General features: G+C 38.1%; 1 protein-coding gene across 2 annotated transcripts in view; it reads left to right on the top strand.

The window, feature by feature from the left end:
* LOC102838260 (dystrophin-like) overlaps positions 1-19,620 on the top strand; it is a 3,237,302-nt gene that overhangs the window by 461,268 nt on the left and 2,756,414 nt on the right. For both annotated transcript variants that reach the window (XM_006870143.1, XM_006870144.1), the window contains exon 2: positions 1,031-1,092. In XM_006870143.1, coding sequence (XP_006870205.1) covers positions 1,031-1,092 — 62 coding nt within the window. The remainder of the gene's footprint in view (positions 1-1,030; positions 1,093-19,620) is intronic.

Here is a 19,620-nt window from a genome sequence, read left to right as displayed (position 1 = left end):
TATATTAAATTATCTGACTCTTAGATTAAAGAGGTACTAGAAATTTTAGTGTTGTAAGATCTCCACCTCCTCTAAAGCATTCATATATATATATACACACACACACACACACACTAAATATTTTCTTAGCAGAAAATGTGCTAGATTCTGGAAAGCAAAGACAAGCAAATCATATTCCTGATTACCAGGAAACTTCTCCTTTAAAAGGGAAGGCTATGTGAAAGGAAAAAAGAAAGGAGATAGGCCTCGAAGTAGGGTCTTACCATTTCTCCACGTATCAGCATCTAAGGGGAGAGACTCAGAAATAATTTGGCAGGAAAAAAATTACAGGAAATATGTTTCCTTTGGTTATAACAGAGTTATCTATTCAATATAAGACAAAACAACAACCCACTGCCAGGGAGCCAATGCTGGCTCATAGGGACCCTGTACAGAGATATGTAATGTTCATGTGAGGCTACTTTGCTACCCCTAATGTCTTTATAAATATTTGCATTACTGTTGTTAAGTCCTGTCGAGTCAGTTCCAAGGAGTCAATTTCCAAGAAGGGGCTGGTGAGTTGGAACTGCCAACCTTGCGTTTTACTGTCCAATATTTATTCTATAAGGCAATATATGGCTATAGATTGACCATATCAATTATTCTTCAGAATACATTTTTGTTTGGATGTCCAATACCAACATCATCTGTTTCATTTCATTTATCAATTATTTAAAAAGATAAATATAAAGTAACACTTGTTGCTGCTATTAAGAGCCGTCGAGTAAGTTTGGACTCATAGCGACCCTGTATTAGGTATCTGGGGAGTGACTGCTGAGTTTGAACCACAGACTTCGTGGTTTATACCAAACTTATGGTCCTGTGCTTATCCTATAGTGCCACACCAGGATGCCAAAATAGTAAATTAGGTTTTAAAAATGAGTCCTGGTGGTACAGTGGGTCAAGCAACGTGCTGCTAACTGTAAGGCTGGCTGTATATTAGTGATATTAAATATTGTTTCTTAATTGTAAATATTCTTATACCTTTCAGATGAAAGAGAAGATGTCCAAAAGAAAACATTCACAAAATGGATAAATGCACAATTTTCTAAGGTAAGGATATTTTATTACTTACTTTTTAAAGTGTAATATAAGTTACGGAAGTTTTAAGATGGACTTCTAACTTGTGCAATTTAAATGTCCATATTGCTTTTGTGATATTGTATTTTAATTTCAGACATTCAAATCTGGGAATATTATTTTGACTTTTATTTAAGGAAAAAAGAAAAATATATAGAAATTTTGTGATTTGGCAAAATTAGCTTTGGTTCTTCTTGATAACATGAGTTCCTTTGCTGGCATAAATGATAGAGAAATATAAAGATGTGCCTGTGGATTTGACATAATTATTGTCTGGATCATTCAAGTGAGTTGTGAGTCCGTTTTGTCATCTGTCATTTGTAATTAGATAGATAGATAGATAGATAGATAGATAGATAGATAGCATGCTTACTTAATAAATCAAATACAGAAAATACCAAGACGTTCTGATCCCTGAATTTCAGGTTCTAAGAGTGGCAAAATGGTGACAGTGGTGACTTTACTTGTTATTGTAATGATTAAATAAGTTACTATATTAGAAAATTCCTACTATAAGGTCTGACACATACTGCACACTTAACATAGATGAAGTACTCTCTACATGGGAATATCTCCATTTGTAAAAACTTTGAAAATGGACCAACACAATCTACTGGGACATGCAATTTCAAAAGTTTCCTTTCATATATAAAATATTATAGACATCATCCATTCTTTGTGGTATTTGATAACGGAATTGTGCCATGCTCTACTTAATATATTGGCCAGAATATAGATTATTGAATTTTAATATAAAACATAATGTCATTTAAAACTTACTTTTTAAAGTAATAATTCATAAATCGCTCTTGCAGAACTTTAAAACAATAAGGATAAAACTGAACATATATATTTTTTTAAATCCTCAATTTTTTCTGAACTAGGTGGGGAACAAATAATAACAAATAGAAGAAAACACAGTGGAATAATAAATGAAAAACAAGATTAGAAATATGTAGAATAGGAATTCACAATTCTCAGAATAGTTACAAGATTGGTATTTATGGTTTGATTATTGTATACACTGATGTCATTAAAATGTCTTCATTTAGGAATTTAAAATAGATAATAACATATATGCTTGCAAACAAAGGAACAGATGCATCAAGACTGTAAGATCGCAGAGAGATACTTGAAAGAAGAAATGTAACCTAGTAGTCTGAATCTTCTAATTCAACCCCAGGGTTATTTTAATATGATTTATAAACAGCACTAAGAAAAATCCTGTATATTCTTAGTCTTTCAATAGCTCTCCATTCACTGTATTATCGACATATTCAAGCATTACTTATAACAACTACGATGCTAAAATGCAACTTATAGTTTGATTTCCTGTCTTTTATGAAGACATTGTTGGCATTGCCTTAGATAAATTAGACATTATTTCCTGCCCTTATGAGTGTCCTATTACTCCATATGGAATAATTAAAGATATGAAACATTATTATTTTCTGAAATAAATTCCTCAAAATGGTTGAACTGCCACTTAGTTTCTTTTGTTTTCCCAAAACCACCAAGTATAATTAGATCAGGAACGTCACTATTCTTTCAGTTACAGTAATTTCATAATTGGGCATATCCCGGGTACCAGAACATAAATAAATGTTTATAAAGATAGAGGAGAAAACTACATAAAGTCAATTGTATATATAAAGTTAAGTTATACGTATACATATAGGTATGTGTATTTGTGTTATTTTCAATTTTGAAAAACTGAAAAATATCATTAACATGTTACCTTACTTTATTCTTGTCAAGTCTAGTTACATAACCAACTTTTATTTGTTGTTGTTAGGTGCCATTGAGTTGATTCTGACTCATAGTTAGGGTTTCTGATGAGTGGCTGATGCGTTGGAATCACCAACCTTTTGGTTCAAACTGACCTTGCAGTGCAGTGTATTTACCCACAGGAGCACACCAGGACTACAGCTAAAGATAGGACTCCTGGTGTGGTGCTGTAGGATCTGCACTAGACGTCAGCAGTTCAAACCCTCCTCGGACTGGGTCACTATGAGTCGGAACCAACTTATTGGCACAACAACAAAGATAGGAAAAGAGAAAAAATATGAAGGGAATAGAAAATGTTGAAGAAGACTTAGAAAAGAGAAAAATTAATGAAACAGTAGTATCTGCCTGTGTGGCAAATTAGACACACAAGCAGAAAACATCAGTAAAATGATTATGATGAAGTGAACTTTCTTATCAGTAAGGTGTACACCTACAAACACACACAATCTATAGATTAGAGAGATAGCCAAAAAAGTTCCTTGTCATTTCATCATGTTCCAGGAGGATTATTTTGAGGAAATAAATGCTATTAAATATATCCTTATTTTTGTGTGTCGTTTGAAGCCAAATGTAACTTTTTTTTTTCTTCTGTAAAGCCAACTGATTTTTCACTTATCCAGCACCATTTTAAAATACGTGTTATCACTTTTTCAAAATAAGTGTTCTATTAACCTTCTATTCCAAAAGTTGCTACTAGAAGGTGATTTATCGCATCTATTCCATCGAGATAAGTGAACAATATTTATCTCCATATAAATACAAAACCACTACTGGATAAGATTAATTCAAAGTAAATTTTCTATCCATGTAACTTAAAGATACTTTATTATCCTAAAAAAAATATTTAGTGTTTATGGTACAACACACTCAATTTACCTTATAAGAATGTTGTTCGTTCTCATAGGTTCATTTACACAAGATTATTACAGGAAAATGTTATTTTCTCAGAATGCTTGTTTGAAGATTGTGTTAGAGAAATAAAATTCTGTGGGACAAAATATTTACGACTTGATCAATCAATATTGAAGCCTTTCCCCAATGAGTTATATGAGGATTTTAATTTTACACTAGATTTAGTGACTCTCTTTGTTTCCATTTGCTGATTCTTCCATATGTCTTCCATATGTCTTCCAAAAGTAGTGTGCAGCTGTATTGCTGTCATAAAAGATTAAGCAGAAATGTATAATTAACTGTGCCTATGAACTTCTCCCCACCTCATGTCATATGATGGTACATTTGAATCTTCCTTGCCAAAATGTGTATGCCCACACCCAAAATGATTAATTCAGTTGAATTAATTGATACAATGTACTTTTCTCAATAGTTCCTCATATTTTACCTGCCAGCCAGCATAATGGGCATGATGCAATACAAATTAATACTAAGTTTGTGAATCAGAAAAAAAAAAACACACTTTGTTACTTAGCTCTGTAGCATGAAATATTAGAAATCATTGTATCTAAACAGTACAAGGTAAAAGATACAATTCAATTTTTCTGAAGCTTATATTCTTTATATGTTCATATTTAAAAGGGCTTTATAAATTTTAAAACACAAACAGAATATTATCATTTTTGTGACTGTGTAATGTATTTTCTGAATGAATGAGTTATAAGAGTATATTTATACATTGTTTGCACTGTGTCTTTACCTCTTATCTTCTTCTATTATTTCCCGTGCTATCATATGGACTTCTTCAGGGCATGCCATTTAAGTTTTAATCATTTCGTTCCTTAATCTATAAATTTATGATACTACTGAAATAAGCATGAATTCAATTCCACAATATATTTTATAATAAGAGTTACATTTCTTTATTTATCTAAATTGAATCACTCTGGTGTGGTGCTGTAGGATAAGCACTGGACCATAAGGTCGGTTTCAACCACAAGGTCAGAGGTTCGAACTCACCAGCTACTCCTCAGAAACCCTATACAAGGTCATTATGAGTAGAAACAGGCTCGACTGCACCTAACAACCAACAACAAAATTACAACTCATAAGGAGCTCTGGTGACATAGTGGGTTACGTGTTGGGCTGCTAATTGCAAGGCCAGCAGTTCGAATCTAACAGCCACTCCGTGGAAGGAAAATGAGTCCTTCTGCTCCTGTAAAGAATTACAACCTCAGAAACCCTATATTGGGTCACTATGAGTCAGAATTGACTCAATGGCACACAACCATTACCAGCAGCAGTATAACTACTAACATCCCAATGTAAAAATGACACCAACCATGCATCCCACAGTGCTCTTACTCAGTTGGGTTTGAGAATTCATTGCAATAGCCACACAGAACTCAGACTCCATACCCACAGTTATGGGGTTTATCACAAAAATTAACAGGTTACAATGTAGGATTGAAAAAAAAAAAAATGCTCAGGGGACTTTTTTTTTTCTAGTAAAGACTTCCCCTCACAGCCGTGGCCACAGGCAGGCCTCTCAGCCCTGACATTGTTACAGGGCTGCTGATAACTACCCACGCGGCTCACCACTGTACACTGTAAACCTCAGCCTGACAGCACTCTGCAAACCTAGCTCCCCCCAGTTACGTTTCTAGAGGCCTCCCACTCGGTAAGTCTTCTGTCCAAAGTCACTCATATTTCCTGGTTCCGTGAGCTGGGAAGTCCACTGCTTTGTTTAGTACTCTGGCTCTTGGTTCTGCTCCTGCTGCCACGCCTCTGCCATTCCTTTGTTTCTTATCTGGTATCACACATTCTGTCTCTGGGCTCAGGAGGTTTAGTGTATGCGGTTTCTCCATCTAAAGGATGTGCTCCACTCCTAGCTCTTCCTTGGTGGCAGAGAGCTTTCCCTTTCCTGCTTCTGAGATGGCTCATTTTATACATATTAATATTTCAAGTTCTTATAAACACAATTAACCCTGTTTACCTCTCATAATATGAATTACATAATCCTGTCAACAGTCTTCTTTCACCTTCTGTTACCCAGATCTGGTAGCGTAGTGGTTAAGAATCGGGCTGCTAACCTCAGCGTCAGCGGTTCGAAATGACCAGCTGTTCCGTGGGAGAAAGATGAGGTTTTCTGCTCCCCTAAAGATTGATAGCCTCGAAAATCCCTTACAGGGTCGCTATGAGTCTGAACCGACTCCATGGCACATAACAACAGCAACAACATCAGTATAAAAACGTTGTTTGGTAGGGGTTACTAAGGCCATGGAGTCATATGAAGGAATTCACTGCACTTCACCTAATGACCTGACAATTGAGAAAGTCTATCTCAGTAATGATATATGTTCAATCCCTCCAGATACATTCCCTCCATTCATACAGGGTCCACAATACTCCAAAAGTCTCTTGGCTATCATTTTATCCTGGTCACAGTTTAATGGTCATATGGGCATGATTACTTGAATGGGTGGGGGGGAGCTGCTCTACAAGCCTTGCTTGGGAAAAGGGCTCTCTGTGCATAGAGTGGATGATTCAGTGTTTGGTGCCTGGCCTCCGCAGCCATTTAACTGCAATGTATTAGGACACTATTTGGAAGCTCTGTGAAATAGTAGAGTGCTGACATCTACAATTGCACTCCTTTCTCTGTCTTTGGGGAACTTAATTAAATCTCTCTGTATTCTGACTTGATCTCACATCCCCTTTCTCCGGAAATTTACTTCTATGTCCTGTTCAATTGGGACCTTATATCATAGTCCCTTGTATGAATCTAGATTTTTCAGGACTCAAATTTTGGATGGGCAATTTTCCTCTGGATGCCTGCTCATTTCGTTTGTAGACAAACTTTGGGCTAGTTTCTTGAGGTGTAGAAGTAGAACAGAAAGAAACCAATATTTCAGTGTACTATCCTCCTGTGGCACTGTGGATCAATGTGTCAGACTGCAAAGCCGTTTGAACTGCAAGGTCGGTGGTTCAAGCTCATCAAATGCTCCTCGGAAACCCTATACAGGGTCACTATGGGTCGGAACAGACTCTACGGCACTGAACAACAACAACATCCTGCTATAGTTTCTATTCCAATCTCTGATTCTCCCCCTACACGTATACACAATCACACACACATACGCATGAGTTGTTGTTAAGTGCAGAACCGACTCATAGCGACTCATAGGGCTTCTGAGGAGTGACTGGTGAGCTTGATCCTTGTGGTTCGCACTGACCTTGCAGTCCAACATTAACCCACAGTGCCACACCAGGACTCCCATACTTAGACATGCTATATGTCTATAGTGAATTAAAGAAGCTTTGATAGCGTAGTGGCTACGAATGGGGCTGCTAATTTCAGGGTCAATAGTTTAAAACTACCAGCTGTTCCGCAGGAGAAAAATGAGGCTTTCTGCTCTGGTAAAGATTTATAGCCTCGGAAACCCTGTACAGCATCAATGTGAGTTGGAACTGATTGAACAGCACATAACAACCACCACCACCAAACATTTTAATTCTGAAAAAAGACGATCCTGGGATACGGGAAAAACATTATTTCAAAGAAAAAAGATGCAATTCTTAAGTTCCTTTGCTATTGTACTATCTCTAAATTTATATATAATTAACTAATTTATGTATGACTTACACACAAGGTGCCTGATTTAATAGAAGTAATAGAGCAGAGGTGTTGTGCCAAGAAAGATTCACAGTAGATACCTAGAAAAAAAGTTTCATCAACCATGGCTTTCCTCGTTTTCTGTTTCTTCCCATTATTTGGTATCAGGGCAATGGTTAAGCTCTTGGCTGAGAAGTAAAGGCTAGCAGTTCAAAGCCATTTGTCGGCTGTCTGGAGAATGATGTAACAGTCTGCTTCCTTAAAGTCTATGGGGTATTTTAACTTTGTCTTTAATGGTCATTGTGAGTCGGTATTGACTGGACAGCAATGGGAAGTGAGGAAGAATGGCAGTCAACTTTATGTCTCTGAATGGTAATGAACAGCCAGGAGGAAGCTTCAGATTTGGATTATTTGTTAGAATTGTTACTGAAGATTGGATACTGGTATGGTATACTCTAGAAATTTTTACCTATGAAATAGTGAGGATTGGGACCATTTTGTTCCTATACAGATTAACATAAAAATGATATTTCATATAGTATTTTTACATACTTTTCCCCAAAGACATAATGAGATAACTCTTCAAGATGAATTGTGAAAGTTGTGGTTGTTTGTTCAAGGATAATGGAAGACATGAAGCTGAAATGATAGACACCGGGTTCTAAAACTAATGCTATTTCCATATCTATTTCTGTTGTAACTACTGTACCTACCAAATGTTACACTTTGTGGGAAAGACACTTCTCACAACATTTCTAAGAATTACGGGATATGTAGAGGAGGTTTCAGGGCACTTAAAACTTGAGAATAGAAGGTACGGAATATTTGCAATAATGATAGAGATTTTAAGCTACCTTGGAACATTTAGTAACTCCCAAACTCAAGCAGTTGTTAAGAAGATTAGTTGATTCTTTTAGAAAATTCAAAGTAGAATAAATGTTATTATCCTTGTGAGCTAGGATTTGGTGAACTTATCTAGTTTTCAGTATAACTGTATAAACTGTGAGTATTTTTGTATTATTTATGGGGATTACTTTTATTTCAGCTAATAATATGAAGAGATAAGTTAAGTATTTCTTTAAGGTAGTGTATGGGGGAAAAAAAAAGCAATGCTTTACAAGCATCTGGATTTTCTAAAGTATATATTTGATGTTAAGATGATTTCTACAATGGTGTGCTTATGTTTAGAATCAAGATAATTATGCTAATGGTTAATCCACTGAGAACCATTCCCTTGAATGTTTTCCTGAGTCTAATCTTTGCAAAGTACCCAAGAAACAAAGGGTATAATTCAGTTACTGAAGCAAAAATTGCATTGTGGTAGGGCTCACTGTTTTCAAAGAAAGAAAAATAATGTATTGCTTATAGGGTGATCTTTCTTAGGAATATGAGGTTATTTATGAACCAATTGTTATTGAACTCTTTATAATTCTAGCTAGTCTCAGAAGGTGTGCATGTTTTGCTGTTTAAGCTACTATTTTCTGAAATATGAGAAAATGTGTATTGTTGATTGCCTTACCTATAAAGTATGGAGTGGTCACAGTGGCAAGCACTTTTAGTTTACAAATGCAAATATTTATCAGTTTGCATGATGGTTGCTGTTGTTAAATGCCTTCTAGTTGGTTCTGACTCATAGCAACACTATAGGGTTTCCTAGGAGCAGCTGGTGAGTTTGAAATGCTGACATTACAGTTCAAACTGACTTTGTGGTCCAATGCAGTGGCATGCCAGGACTCCATGATTGTTGTTAGCAAACCACAAATCTCATGAAGTAAGAAACAAATGCATATTTATCTGACTTATTAGATCTTAGGACCCTGGTGTGGCTCCGTAGTATAAGCACTGGGAGTGCTAACCACAAAGCCGGTGCTTCAAACTCAGCAGCAGCTTCTTAGAAACACGAAACGGGTTCTCAGTGAGTCATAGTGACCTCACCGCACTGTCCAACCATGTATCGCTGGTGGTACCAGAGTGCCTACTAGTCACTAAAGTCAACATGTATTCATTTCCTAGGAAGTTCTATAGGATCCTTGTTGTTGTTGTTGTTAAGTAACTTTTTAATCTTCAACAAATATCTATTGAGTGCCAACTATGGACCAGGCATAGCTTTATATCACTAACCAAAAGCACTAAAAAACATGATTTTCCTCTCCAGAAAATTTTCACCTGAAGGAGGAAAAAAAATGACATAAGTAAATAATTAAATAAAACATGAGGGTTAATATTATGAAAGTGATGTGGAATACAAGAATGAATGAGAATTACTTGCAGAAGAAAAATTTTGAAAACTCGGAGATAATCTATGGTAGTGGTGGGGAACAGCCAGCCCGTGGGACGGATAAAACTGGGAAATCATTTGGTCTGATGCTGTCAAGGCAACCACAGGTGGGGTTCGATAGTCAGTAAATCTAGGAGCTTTTTTCTTTATTGTTGTTGTTGTTGTTGTGTGCCGTCGAGTCGGTTCTGACCCGTAGAGACCCTGTACAGGGTTTCCGAGGGTGTGAATCTTTACGGGAGTAGAAAGCCTCATCTTTCTCCCGAGGAGCAGCTGGTAGTTTCGAACTGCTGACTTTAAGGTTCGCAGCCCGATTCGTAACCACTACGCTACCAGAGCTATTAGTAACATAAATTTATATTAAGTGATGTTATAAATACACAAATGGCTCTTGGCAGAAAAAAGTTTCCCTGCCCCAGGAAGTCCTGGTGTGGCGCTGTGGGCTAATGCGTCAGACTGAAAAGTCCTTTGAACTGCAAGGTCAATGATTCAAGCTCACCAGCTACTTCTTGGAAACCGTACACAGGGTCGCTATAGGTCAGAATCAACTCTACGGCACTTAAAAACAACAACAACAACAACTCCAGGAAAGGTGAAGGAAGAATAGCTCGTAGAAACCTAGAGTATTGAAATTTTGGCTTCTCATTTGGGGAGTGATCAAGATCGCTATGAGCAGAGATTGTGAGCTAAGAGACCTAATCATGACCTAATGTCATTCTTTCATTGCCATGGTTATAATTCCCTCCATGCATCATCAACCAACCAAAGGGTATACTCTGCAAGCCTGCCTACTCCTCCCCCCGGGTCATCAGCACACAGCCCTTCTCCCTCTCTGGGTCTAAAGTCCCCAGCTGCTCCATCTCTCCACGTCGTTGTCTCTGCCTCCATCTGAGGCATCACTGCTTCTCTGTGAAGGGTCCCGCTCTCGGTTCTTCTCCCTTGATGGTCCCAGGGACCTCCGCTCCTATACTGCAAACTTAATCACTCCCCTCCTTGCTACAAAACGTCTACATTTCCAACCCTCACAATCAGTCCTGAGAACAATTATTCACTATTGTATCACAAGAAACCTATCTGCATTTCATTTCATCAGCCCCGCCTAGACAGATTGGATACTACTCAGTGGAGATTTTACCTTCCTCCAAGCCCTTTGGATCTAGTCTCCCTCTTGAAAGCTTGTAAGCCAGTCATTTCTTGCCTTTGTAGCCCCCCACTTTGAGTAGCCAATGTCCAAGTTGCCCATCCCTGTCTACTCGGTGTGTGGAGGGGGTAGGAATGATCCTCGCTGTAAAGATTTGTTCCTTCTTTTGAGTTACTGCATCTGTAGGTGTAGGTCAAGTTCATCAAATTGTATCAGATTACTCTTTTTTCCCCTCTTCTTCCTTCTTCTAGTTGACCTCTGATCATCCAGTCATTGAAGCCAGGTCAAGTGGGTATTATCTGCAAGTGTGGGTGTTCTCTCTTCTTGCCAGCTGGGCACTTTACTCTCCACTCTAGTCCTCTGTAGCTATGTCACTGACTCTGGGCCGAAGAGTCCTCAGGTCTTGCCACAATGCTAACCAACCAGGTCTCCACCCAGGTTCACAGGAGTCTATTGGATGTTGTAAAATTTAGCTCACAGATTCATTGCTGTTTTTCCCTCACTTCCCCTTATTGGTGAGGAAAGTGGTCAACAATCAGCATATATTCCCATTGAGTCTTAGTCTTGGAAGGGGTTTTGCTCTGAGGGGACCCAACTACTTGCCTTGATAATTCCTGGGAGAGCAACTTGCTTGTTCTTGCAGTAATCAGTTGGTCTGCCTATATTGTTTTTGTATTTTTCCTGTCTGTCTTTCTTTCAAAGAACTATCTTCTGTTCCTCTAGCCACTCTAGGCTGGTCTGCCTATCCTTTCAAGTGGAAATGTACCACCTCTGAAGATTCTGGATGCTGTTCAAGATGCCACCTATAATCATATGTAATGTAGGGCTCCACAGGAAGCCTCCTTCACTGGGCACATTGTAGCCCCATTTTAGTTATTCCAATCAGTTATAGGCAGAAGAAGGACTTAAGCTTTCTATGGTAATATTTCTGGCTATTCCTTTCTCTTCCCCTCCAGTGTCTATTTTATAGTGGTATGCCAGGGAAACCAAGATTCAAAAGACAGCCAAGCATCTTAACATTATTTCCCCCCTTTTCCCCATTCCAACTATGTCTCAATCCCTGTATCCCAGAGCCCTGCTGTTCTAAGGTTGTGCATACATCATTCTTTACCTCTGTCCTACTTTGTCCATGCAAATCTGCCTAATTGTTTTCCCATTCGCTTCATCCTAATGCCATTCTTGAATAATTATATTGTTGAAGTCCATTGGGCCAACATTTATATATTAATTAAATCATTTTAATATTTAATTTCTGTTTGAAAATGTATTCTAAAATAATTGTTGTTGTTATTGTTAAGTCCCTTCTAGTCTGTTCTGACTCATAGTGACCCTGTATAGGGTTTCTGAGTAGCGACTGGTATATTTAAGCTGCTGACCTTGTGGCTCAAACAGACCTTGTGGTCCAGTGCTTATTTATTTATTTATTTATTCAAATAAAATCAACCATTTGTTATCTTAAAGACTACTATATATTCAAAGAAAAATTCAGGTAGAAAACGTAAAGGACACTATTGTTATACGTGAAATACCAACTCCAGGAATTTTAAAAAAGTAGCTCATGACTACAATTTGATTGCTATTTCCTCATTTCCTCATTGAACAGTATGAAACTGCTTTCTATCAGTTACCAGAGCTTATCTTGAATCTCCACGCTGAACAGTAGGCAACAATAAAGTAATTAGATACCACTTATAACAACCAATCTTTTCATTTTTCTTATGAGTTTGAGAGTTTGAAGCTTAGAATTTATGCTTAGGTAATAAACATGAAGCAAAATGAGAAAAAGTGGAGGGTATCTTTTATTGTCTGGTGGTCATGGTGGTAGTGTGCCGTGGAGTCTAGTTGGTTTTTATTACACACTCACATCAACACAGTGTATCAGAAAAACCCAGAAGGTTTGTTAAGACATAGAATACTAGATCTCATACCCAGTTTTTGATTTCATAGTTCTGAAGTGTCACCAGAAAATATGCATTTCTAACAATTTCCTTGATAATGCTGATCCTGCATTTTGGGAGCCACACTTTAAAATCCAGTTATGTGATTTGGTCTGTAGTAGGAAATGTTTGAGGAAACACCATGGAAGAATTTGACAAGTCCCCAACAAATAATTATTTTTTGACATGTGATAATACTTAATTTAACTTGGTGTCTCACTTGTGGGGACTATGCATAATTGCATAATAATTTCATTTGACTACTGTTAAAACATTTATAACCTATACACATAGATACCTATTGATTACATATATTTTAAGTCTTGAAACTTTTGTCACATTATAAGACTCAAAAATTATCTTTCAGACTGGTACAGATATTTGATATATATATGAGAACTTTTAAAAAAATGGTTTAGACTCCTCTTTAGTATACATGACACAAACAGATAGGTAGTAAGAATGAAATTTATATAATCGAACTCAAAGCATGGGAAGAAAATAGCTCATCCAAGCATTTATATTGATTGTATCTCCATGTGGTCTTTCACTGAAAACTATTTTATGAGCAACAATATGGTTTTCTTATAAATAAAATGATGCCTACGGCTAGTCTTTCAATCGCTCTCTTGTTTTTTATTTGTACAGAAGAATTTCATTTTAATACAATTCTGAGGGTCTTCCTTTATGCTCCGCTTGTTGGTGGTGGTGTTGTTAAGTGATATCGAGTCTGTTCCAACTTATGCTGTTGTTGTTGTTAAGTGCTGTTGAGTTGTTTCCGACTCATAGCAACCTTGTGTAGGGTTTCCAAGGAGCAGCTGGTGGATTTAAACTGCTGACCTTATGTTTCGCAGACAAGTGCTGGTCCCACAGCACTACACCAAGATTGGGTTATATTTTTGACCAGAGCAGAGTTTCCTTTGGCCTTTTTGAAGTCTTTATCAAGTTATGATCATGGTAGCCAGAACACAGAGTTAAGACCCTGTCTGGCAGTAATCTACTGCTGCCCGTTCAGTATGGAAGCCTCTCTTATAATGCAGATTTCTAAAGGTCTTGGACCATAGAAGGTGGCAAAGAATTTTAAAAAGATCCTTACTTGATTGTACCTTAAGTTAAATACTGATTTCACTATTTCCATTCTATATGCAGATAGAAGTAACAGTAAAAATAAAACTAAATACTCACTTTTAGTCTTGTCCACAATCATGGCCAGCTGATGGATGGAGGTAAATGGACTTCTTAATTAGAAATGTGGTGAAGTCATCCCTTGATTTAATATTAACTGTCGTTCGGTGAGTACAAGTGTGGTTATAAATGACTATGTTAAATGTTTTCTGGTTTGGTTTATCTCACTTGCTTCACAGGAAACCAGTCTTCACAATCTACACGATCCATCGTGATGTGCCATGGAGTTGGTTCCGACTCATAGCGACCCTGTATAGGGTTTCCAAGCTCTGGTAAAACAGTGCTTACTAATCGGGCTGCTAACCTCAGGGTCAACAGTTCGAAACTACCAGCTGTTCCTCGGGAGAAAGATGAGGCTTTCTGCTCCCGTAAAGATTTATAGCCTTGGAAACGCTGTGCAGGGTCGCAATGAGTTGGAACCGACTCCACAGTACATAACAACAAAAACAACAACAAATCTTTACAGGAGTAGAAAGCCTCATCTTCCTCCCGTAGAAAAACTGATAGTTTCAAATTGCTGACCTTAAAGGTTGCTGCTCGATTTGTAATCACTACACTACCAGAGCTCTTTACATGATCCATGCATGGGACTTTTTATAAGAACTAGTCCTAATAAGGAGCTCTGGTAGCGTAGTGGTTACGAATCGGGCTGCGAACCTTAGGGTCAGCGGTTCGAAACTACCTGCCGCTCCGCGGGAGAAAGATGAGGCTTTCTACTCCTGTAAAGATTTACACCCTCGGAAACCCTGTACAGGGTCGCTATGGGTCGGAACCGACAGCACTTAACAACAACAGTCCTAATCCTATTACAAAAAATTACCTACTGTCATTGTTCTGAGAATGATTGTTTATATTTATATGTATACATGAAGTTCTTACACTTCAACAGTGATCATTAATTTCAGTGAATATGCTGTGGCAGAAATACACAGTCTACAGTCATGCATTTATTGTTTACTGAATACCTATTAAATTCCAGGTTTAGTTTAGCTATGAAATGTGCCTAGTAGGACAAGTGAGCTAAACCAAGGAAGAGAACTAATTGTAAACTATCTGCAATTCTTTATATTGATTTGTGAACTTGCTTGATTTCTCATTCTGCAACTAGAATGTAGAATGTCAGATGGGAAAGAAAAAACAGGATACAAGAAGGAGCTTTGCAAGGGAGGGGCTGCTCTATTATATAATGCCTCCTGGAAAAGCTTCCCTGCAGAGACATATAAGGAACCTGAAGAAAAGACGGGAGAAAATCATGTAGGTGTTGGGAAAATAGAGTTTTAGGCATTAGGGAAAGCTTTTGCAAAGTCCCCGAGGAGATATTGAGTTTGAGAAACAACGTGGGGTTCAGGATGTGTTATGGATTGAATTTTGCCCTTCCCAAATATGTGTGGGAGCTTAAACCCTATAACTGTGGGTGTAATCCCTTTGATGAATAGTTTTCCTTGTTATGTTCATGAGGTTTTATCAGTGTAGGGTGTGTCCTAAACCTGATTAATCTTGAGTTTTGAAAAAACAGCAGATTAGAAACATAAGGATGTAGATGCAAAGAGAAGATAGAAGCAGTGTGAGCTATCTGTTAACGAGAGGCAGATGAATCTACAAACTTGGGAACCCCAGGAACTACCAGCTACTAGAAGCTGAAATAGACACAGGAGTCCCCTAACATTTCATAACGCTGTGTACTTTTTCTTCCCACATCATAGTGGCCGTGCCCAGCAGGAAGCTAATAGGCAGGGCCCAGCATCTGTGAATCTCAAAAATAGCATTTAGACAGTCACATTATATTCACTCCTTGTACATGTCTTGGCAGGAAGTCTAGTCAGCACACACCAAAAATAATGTGGTCAAAAAATGCAGTTCTTTTATCAGATAATCTTTCCAAAAATTTTTTTTCCATGAAATTACATACTCCCATCTTCTATCTGATCACTAGGAGGTCATTAGAGGATTGCCTGGCACATAGAAAGTACACAATACATATTTATGAATGATTAATAAATGTGGATGTATTGTAGTTCTGCGACAGTGATGGTTATGCACCGTCGAGTTGATTCCGACTCATAACTACCCTGTATAGGGTTTCTAAGGCTGCAAACCTTTGGTTGTGGGGGTGGTTATCTGCCGTCGAGTCGATTTTGTCTCAAAGAGACCCAGCATAGGGTTTCTGAGGCTGTAAATCTGTACAGGAGCAGAAAGCTTCATCCTTCTCCCATGGAACAGCTGGTAGTTTCGAGCTGCTGACTTTGTGGTTATCAGCCCGATTCGTAACCACTGTAAATCTTTACAGGAGCAGAGAAAACCTAGTGTTTCTCCCACAGAACTGCTGGTAGGTTTGAACTGCTGGCCTTGAGATTAGCAGCCTAAACCATAAGCACTATACTACCAGAGCTCCTTAGTTCAATGATGTGAGGGATCAATTTGGTCTTTGCAGCAAATAATTAAAGTAAGTTCTTGTTTTTATGTTGAATCTTCTTGGTTCAACATGATTCTCAATTTATTAACCAATTCCAAACTCCACCAAATAGTCAACGTTTTAATTTGCCAGTTGTCAGTTCAAGAAATACAATAGAATGGTGTTGGTGGTGGTTATGTACGGTGGAGTCAGATCCAATTCATAGCGAGTCTGTATAGTGTTTCTGATCCTGTCAATCTTTAAAGGAGCAGAAAGTCTCATCTTCTGAGGAATGGCAGGCAAATTCAAACTGCTGACCTTGAGGTTAGCAACCCAACTTATAACCCAGGATGCTACCAGAGCTCCTAGGATAGAATGTTGTTGTTAAGTGCCATTGAGTCAGTTCCAACACATGGAGTCCCTGTATAGGGTTTCCAAGGAGCATCTGCTGATTTTGAACCTTGTGGTTCAAACCTACCTGCGATCAGTGCTTTTATCCCATAGTGCCACACCAGGACTAGAATTGTTGTTAATTGCCACCGAGTTGGTTCTGACCTATAGTGAACCTATATAGAGTTTTGAAGGAGTGACTGGTGAACTTGAAGCACTGACCTTGGGAATCACACTGACTTTGCAGTCCAGAGCTTTATCCCACAGTGCCAAACTATGAATAGAATACTGTTGTTGTTATGTGCCGTGGAGTTGGTTCCAAATCATAGTGACCCTGTACAGGGTTTCTGGAAGCAAAAAGCCTCATCTTTCTCCCGCAGAATAGCTGGTAGCTTCGAACTGCTGACCCTGAGGTTGGCAGCCCAATTTGTAACCACCATACTACCAGAGCTCCTTAGGACTAGAATAATAGCCTGCTGTAAATAACCCCCTTATTTAGTGGCTTAACCTAAGAAATAATTAATTTCTTAAAAATGATTAGGCAAATGCAGGCCAAAAAGTTCTCTTCAGGTAGCTATGGCAAATTAAACATGTAATCTCCAATGTATCCATAGCTGACAGGTAATATACAAAAACAATGGGTAGCTGCAATATAATCAAATCACTGACACAATAAAAAATGATCTCAGTCATATTTGAAAAAAAAGGGAAAATGAAACTGATGAAATATTTTAATGTTTTATTTAATTACTATATATGAAAAATTCCCTCTTCAACATATAATTAATGACATAATTATTAATAAGATAATTTACACTTTTTTGTTGTACATTATAATCAGCTGTTTATTTTACACATACAGCACATTTTAATTTGAACGAGCCACTTTATAAGTGCTCTATAGCCATCTGTAACTTGTAACTACCATACTGGACAATAGAGATTTTAATGACCAGGTCAGGAAAGGATTTTTGTTACTTCCACTAATATTCATTGACCAGAATCCAGTTACATGTTCCAATCTAATTGCAGAGGAGACATGTAAATGTAGTCCATCTTATGGGTTCAGGAGGATGAAATAGTATAGGGAACAGTTGTTTTTTCTGATACAATGAAATTTTAAACATTTTTGTTTTTGAAAATGAGAAATGTAGCCATGTTGTTATTTTTTACAGTAGAAAATTTAGCTTTCAAATGTCACAGTCCAGTGCTGAACTTACATGCCATAGCAGATGACAATCTTGGCAATGCTATGGACCAGTTCTACTCTGTTTTGCAGAATCACTGTGAGTTGGGAGTGACTTGACAGCAGTGGTTTATAATTGCCTTCAAAATTCCCAAATAGGGATTTTGAACAAAACAATGACACAAACTAGATTTGCTCATCTAATTAATAAACTCATAGGAACAGCACCAGATCGCGGACCACAAGATCAGCAGTTCAAACCCACCAAACTGCTTCTTGGAAACCTATATAAGGTTGCTATGATTCGGAACTTATTTGAAGGCACTGAGCTCTGGTAGCGTAGTGGTTACGAATCGGGCTGCGAACCTTAAGGTCAGCAGTTCGAAACTACCAGCCGCTCCGCGGGAGAAAGATGAGGCTTTCTACTCCCGTAAAGATTTACACCCTCGGAAACCCTGTACAGGGTCGCTATGGGTCGGAACCGACTCGACGGCACTTAACAACAACAACAACAACAGCAACCACAACAATTAAGTGTTTTCCATGTTTCATATTCTCCAGTTGTTTTCTATTATGTCTGATTAGCGGAGAAAACAAAATGGGGAAAAAAAAATGAAAGGTAACTTTCATTGTTGTTACAAGGGAGAGTGGATAAAAAAAAAGGTCTCCCCCCCCCACCCAATACATGTGCACATGAAACTCTCAGCAGAGACAGGAATTGGTCAGAAAACATTTCCGCCATTGACTCAGCAGTTTATTTTTCTTTTGTGGTCATTAGGTCAACAGTTCGAAACGACCAGCGGTTCCGCGGGAGAAAGATGAGGCGGTCTGCTCCCGTAAAGATTTACAGCCTCGGAAACCCTGTGTGTAGGGTCGCTGTGAGTCGGAACCGACTCCACGGCACATAACAACAACAACAACAACAGTAAATGAATATGGAAACATTCCTAATCAGATAAATACATGCATCGCCTGCCCCATCCATCAGTAGAAAACTGTAAAGAAATAGATGGTTTCCTAAAATTCTCTGGGCCACTACCACCAGTAATGTATTTCCTTTGATGTGAATGAGTTAAGAGTTAAACTTATTTTTGACCTACACCTACAAAGCCTTAGAATAGTGTTAAGTACACTGAGGTTCTAACTATTTCTACTTAGGTAGCCTAGTAGATATGAATTGGGCTGCTAACCTCAAGGTCAGGAATTTGAAACTACCAGCCTTCTGGGGTAGAAAGATGAGGCGTTCTGTTTCTATGAATTGGAACCCACTGCACAGCACACAACCACCACCACTTCAAACTATAAGGAATCCTGGTTGCACAGTGAGTTCCTTGGACTAACAGTAAGGTTGCATATACACATACACATATAGATACTCATTGTTGGTGGAGTTTTGGTGTGGCGCTGCAGGTTAATGCGCTGGATTGCAAGGTCGGTTTGAACCACAAGGTTCAAGTTCATGAGCCAGTCCTCAGAAACCCTATACAGGATCGCTATGGGTTGGAATTGACTGGATGTCACTTAGCAATAAATATAGTCTCACAATTTTGAAAGTTGCCGATAAGTAAAATATTTATAACATATTTTTGTTATGTGCCGTTGAGTTGGTTCAGACCCGTATCGAGCCCTGTATAGGGTTTCCAAATAAAACATGGTTTGTTATTGTTGTTGTCAGGTACCTTCGAGTCAGAACTGACTCATAG

The sequence above is a fragment of the Chrysochloris asiatica genome, unplaced genomic scaffold (genome assembly GCF_000296735.1).
Source record: "Chrysochloris asiatica unplaced genomic scaffold, ChrAsi1.0 scaffold00139, whole genome shotgun sequence".
NCBI lineage: Eukaryota > Metazoa > Chordata > Mammalia > Afrosoricida > Chrysochloridae > Chrysochloris > Chrysochloris asiatica.
The sequence above is the reverse complement of the archived record's forward strand: the minus strand, read 5'-3'. Positions and strand labels throughout refer to the sequence as shown.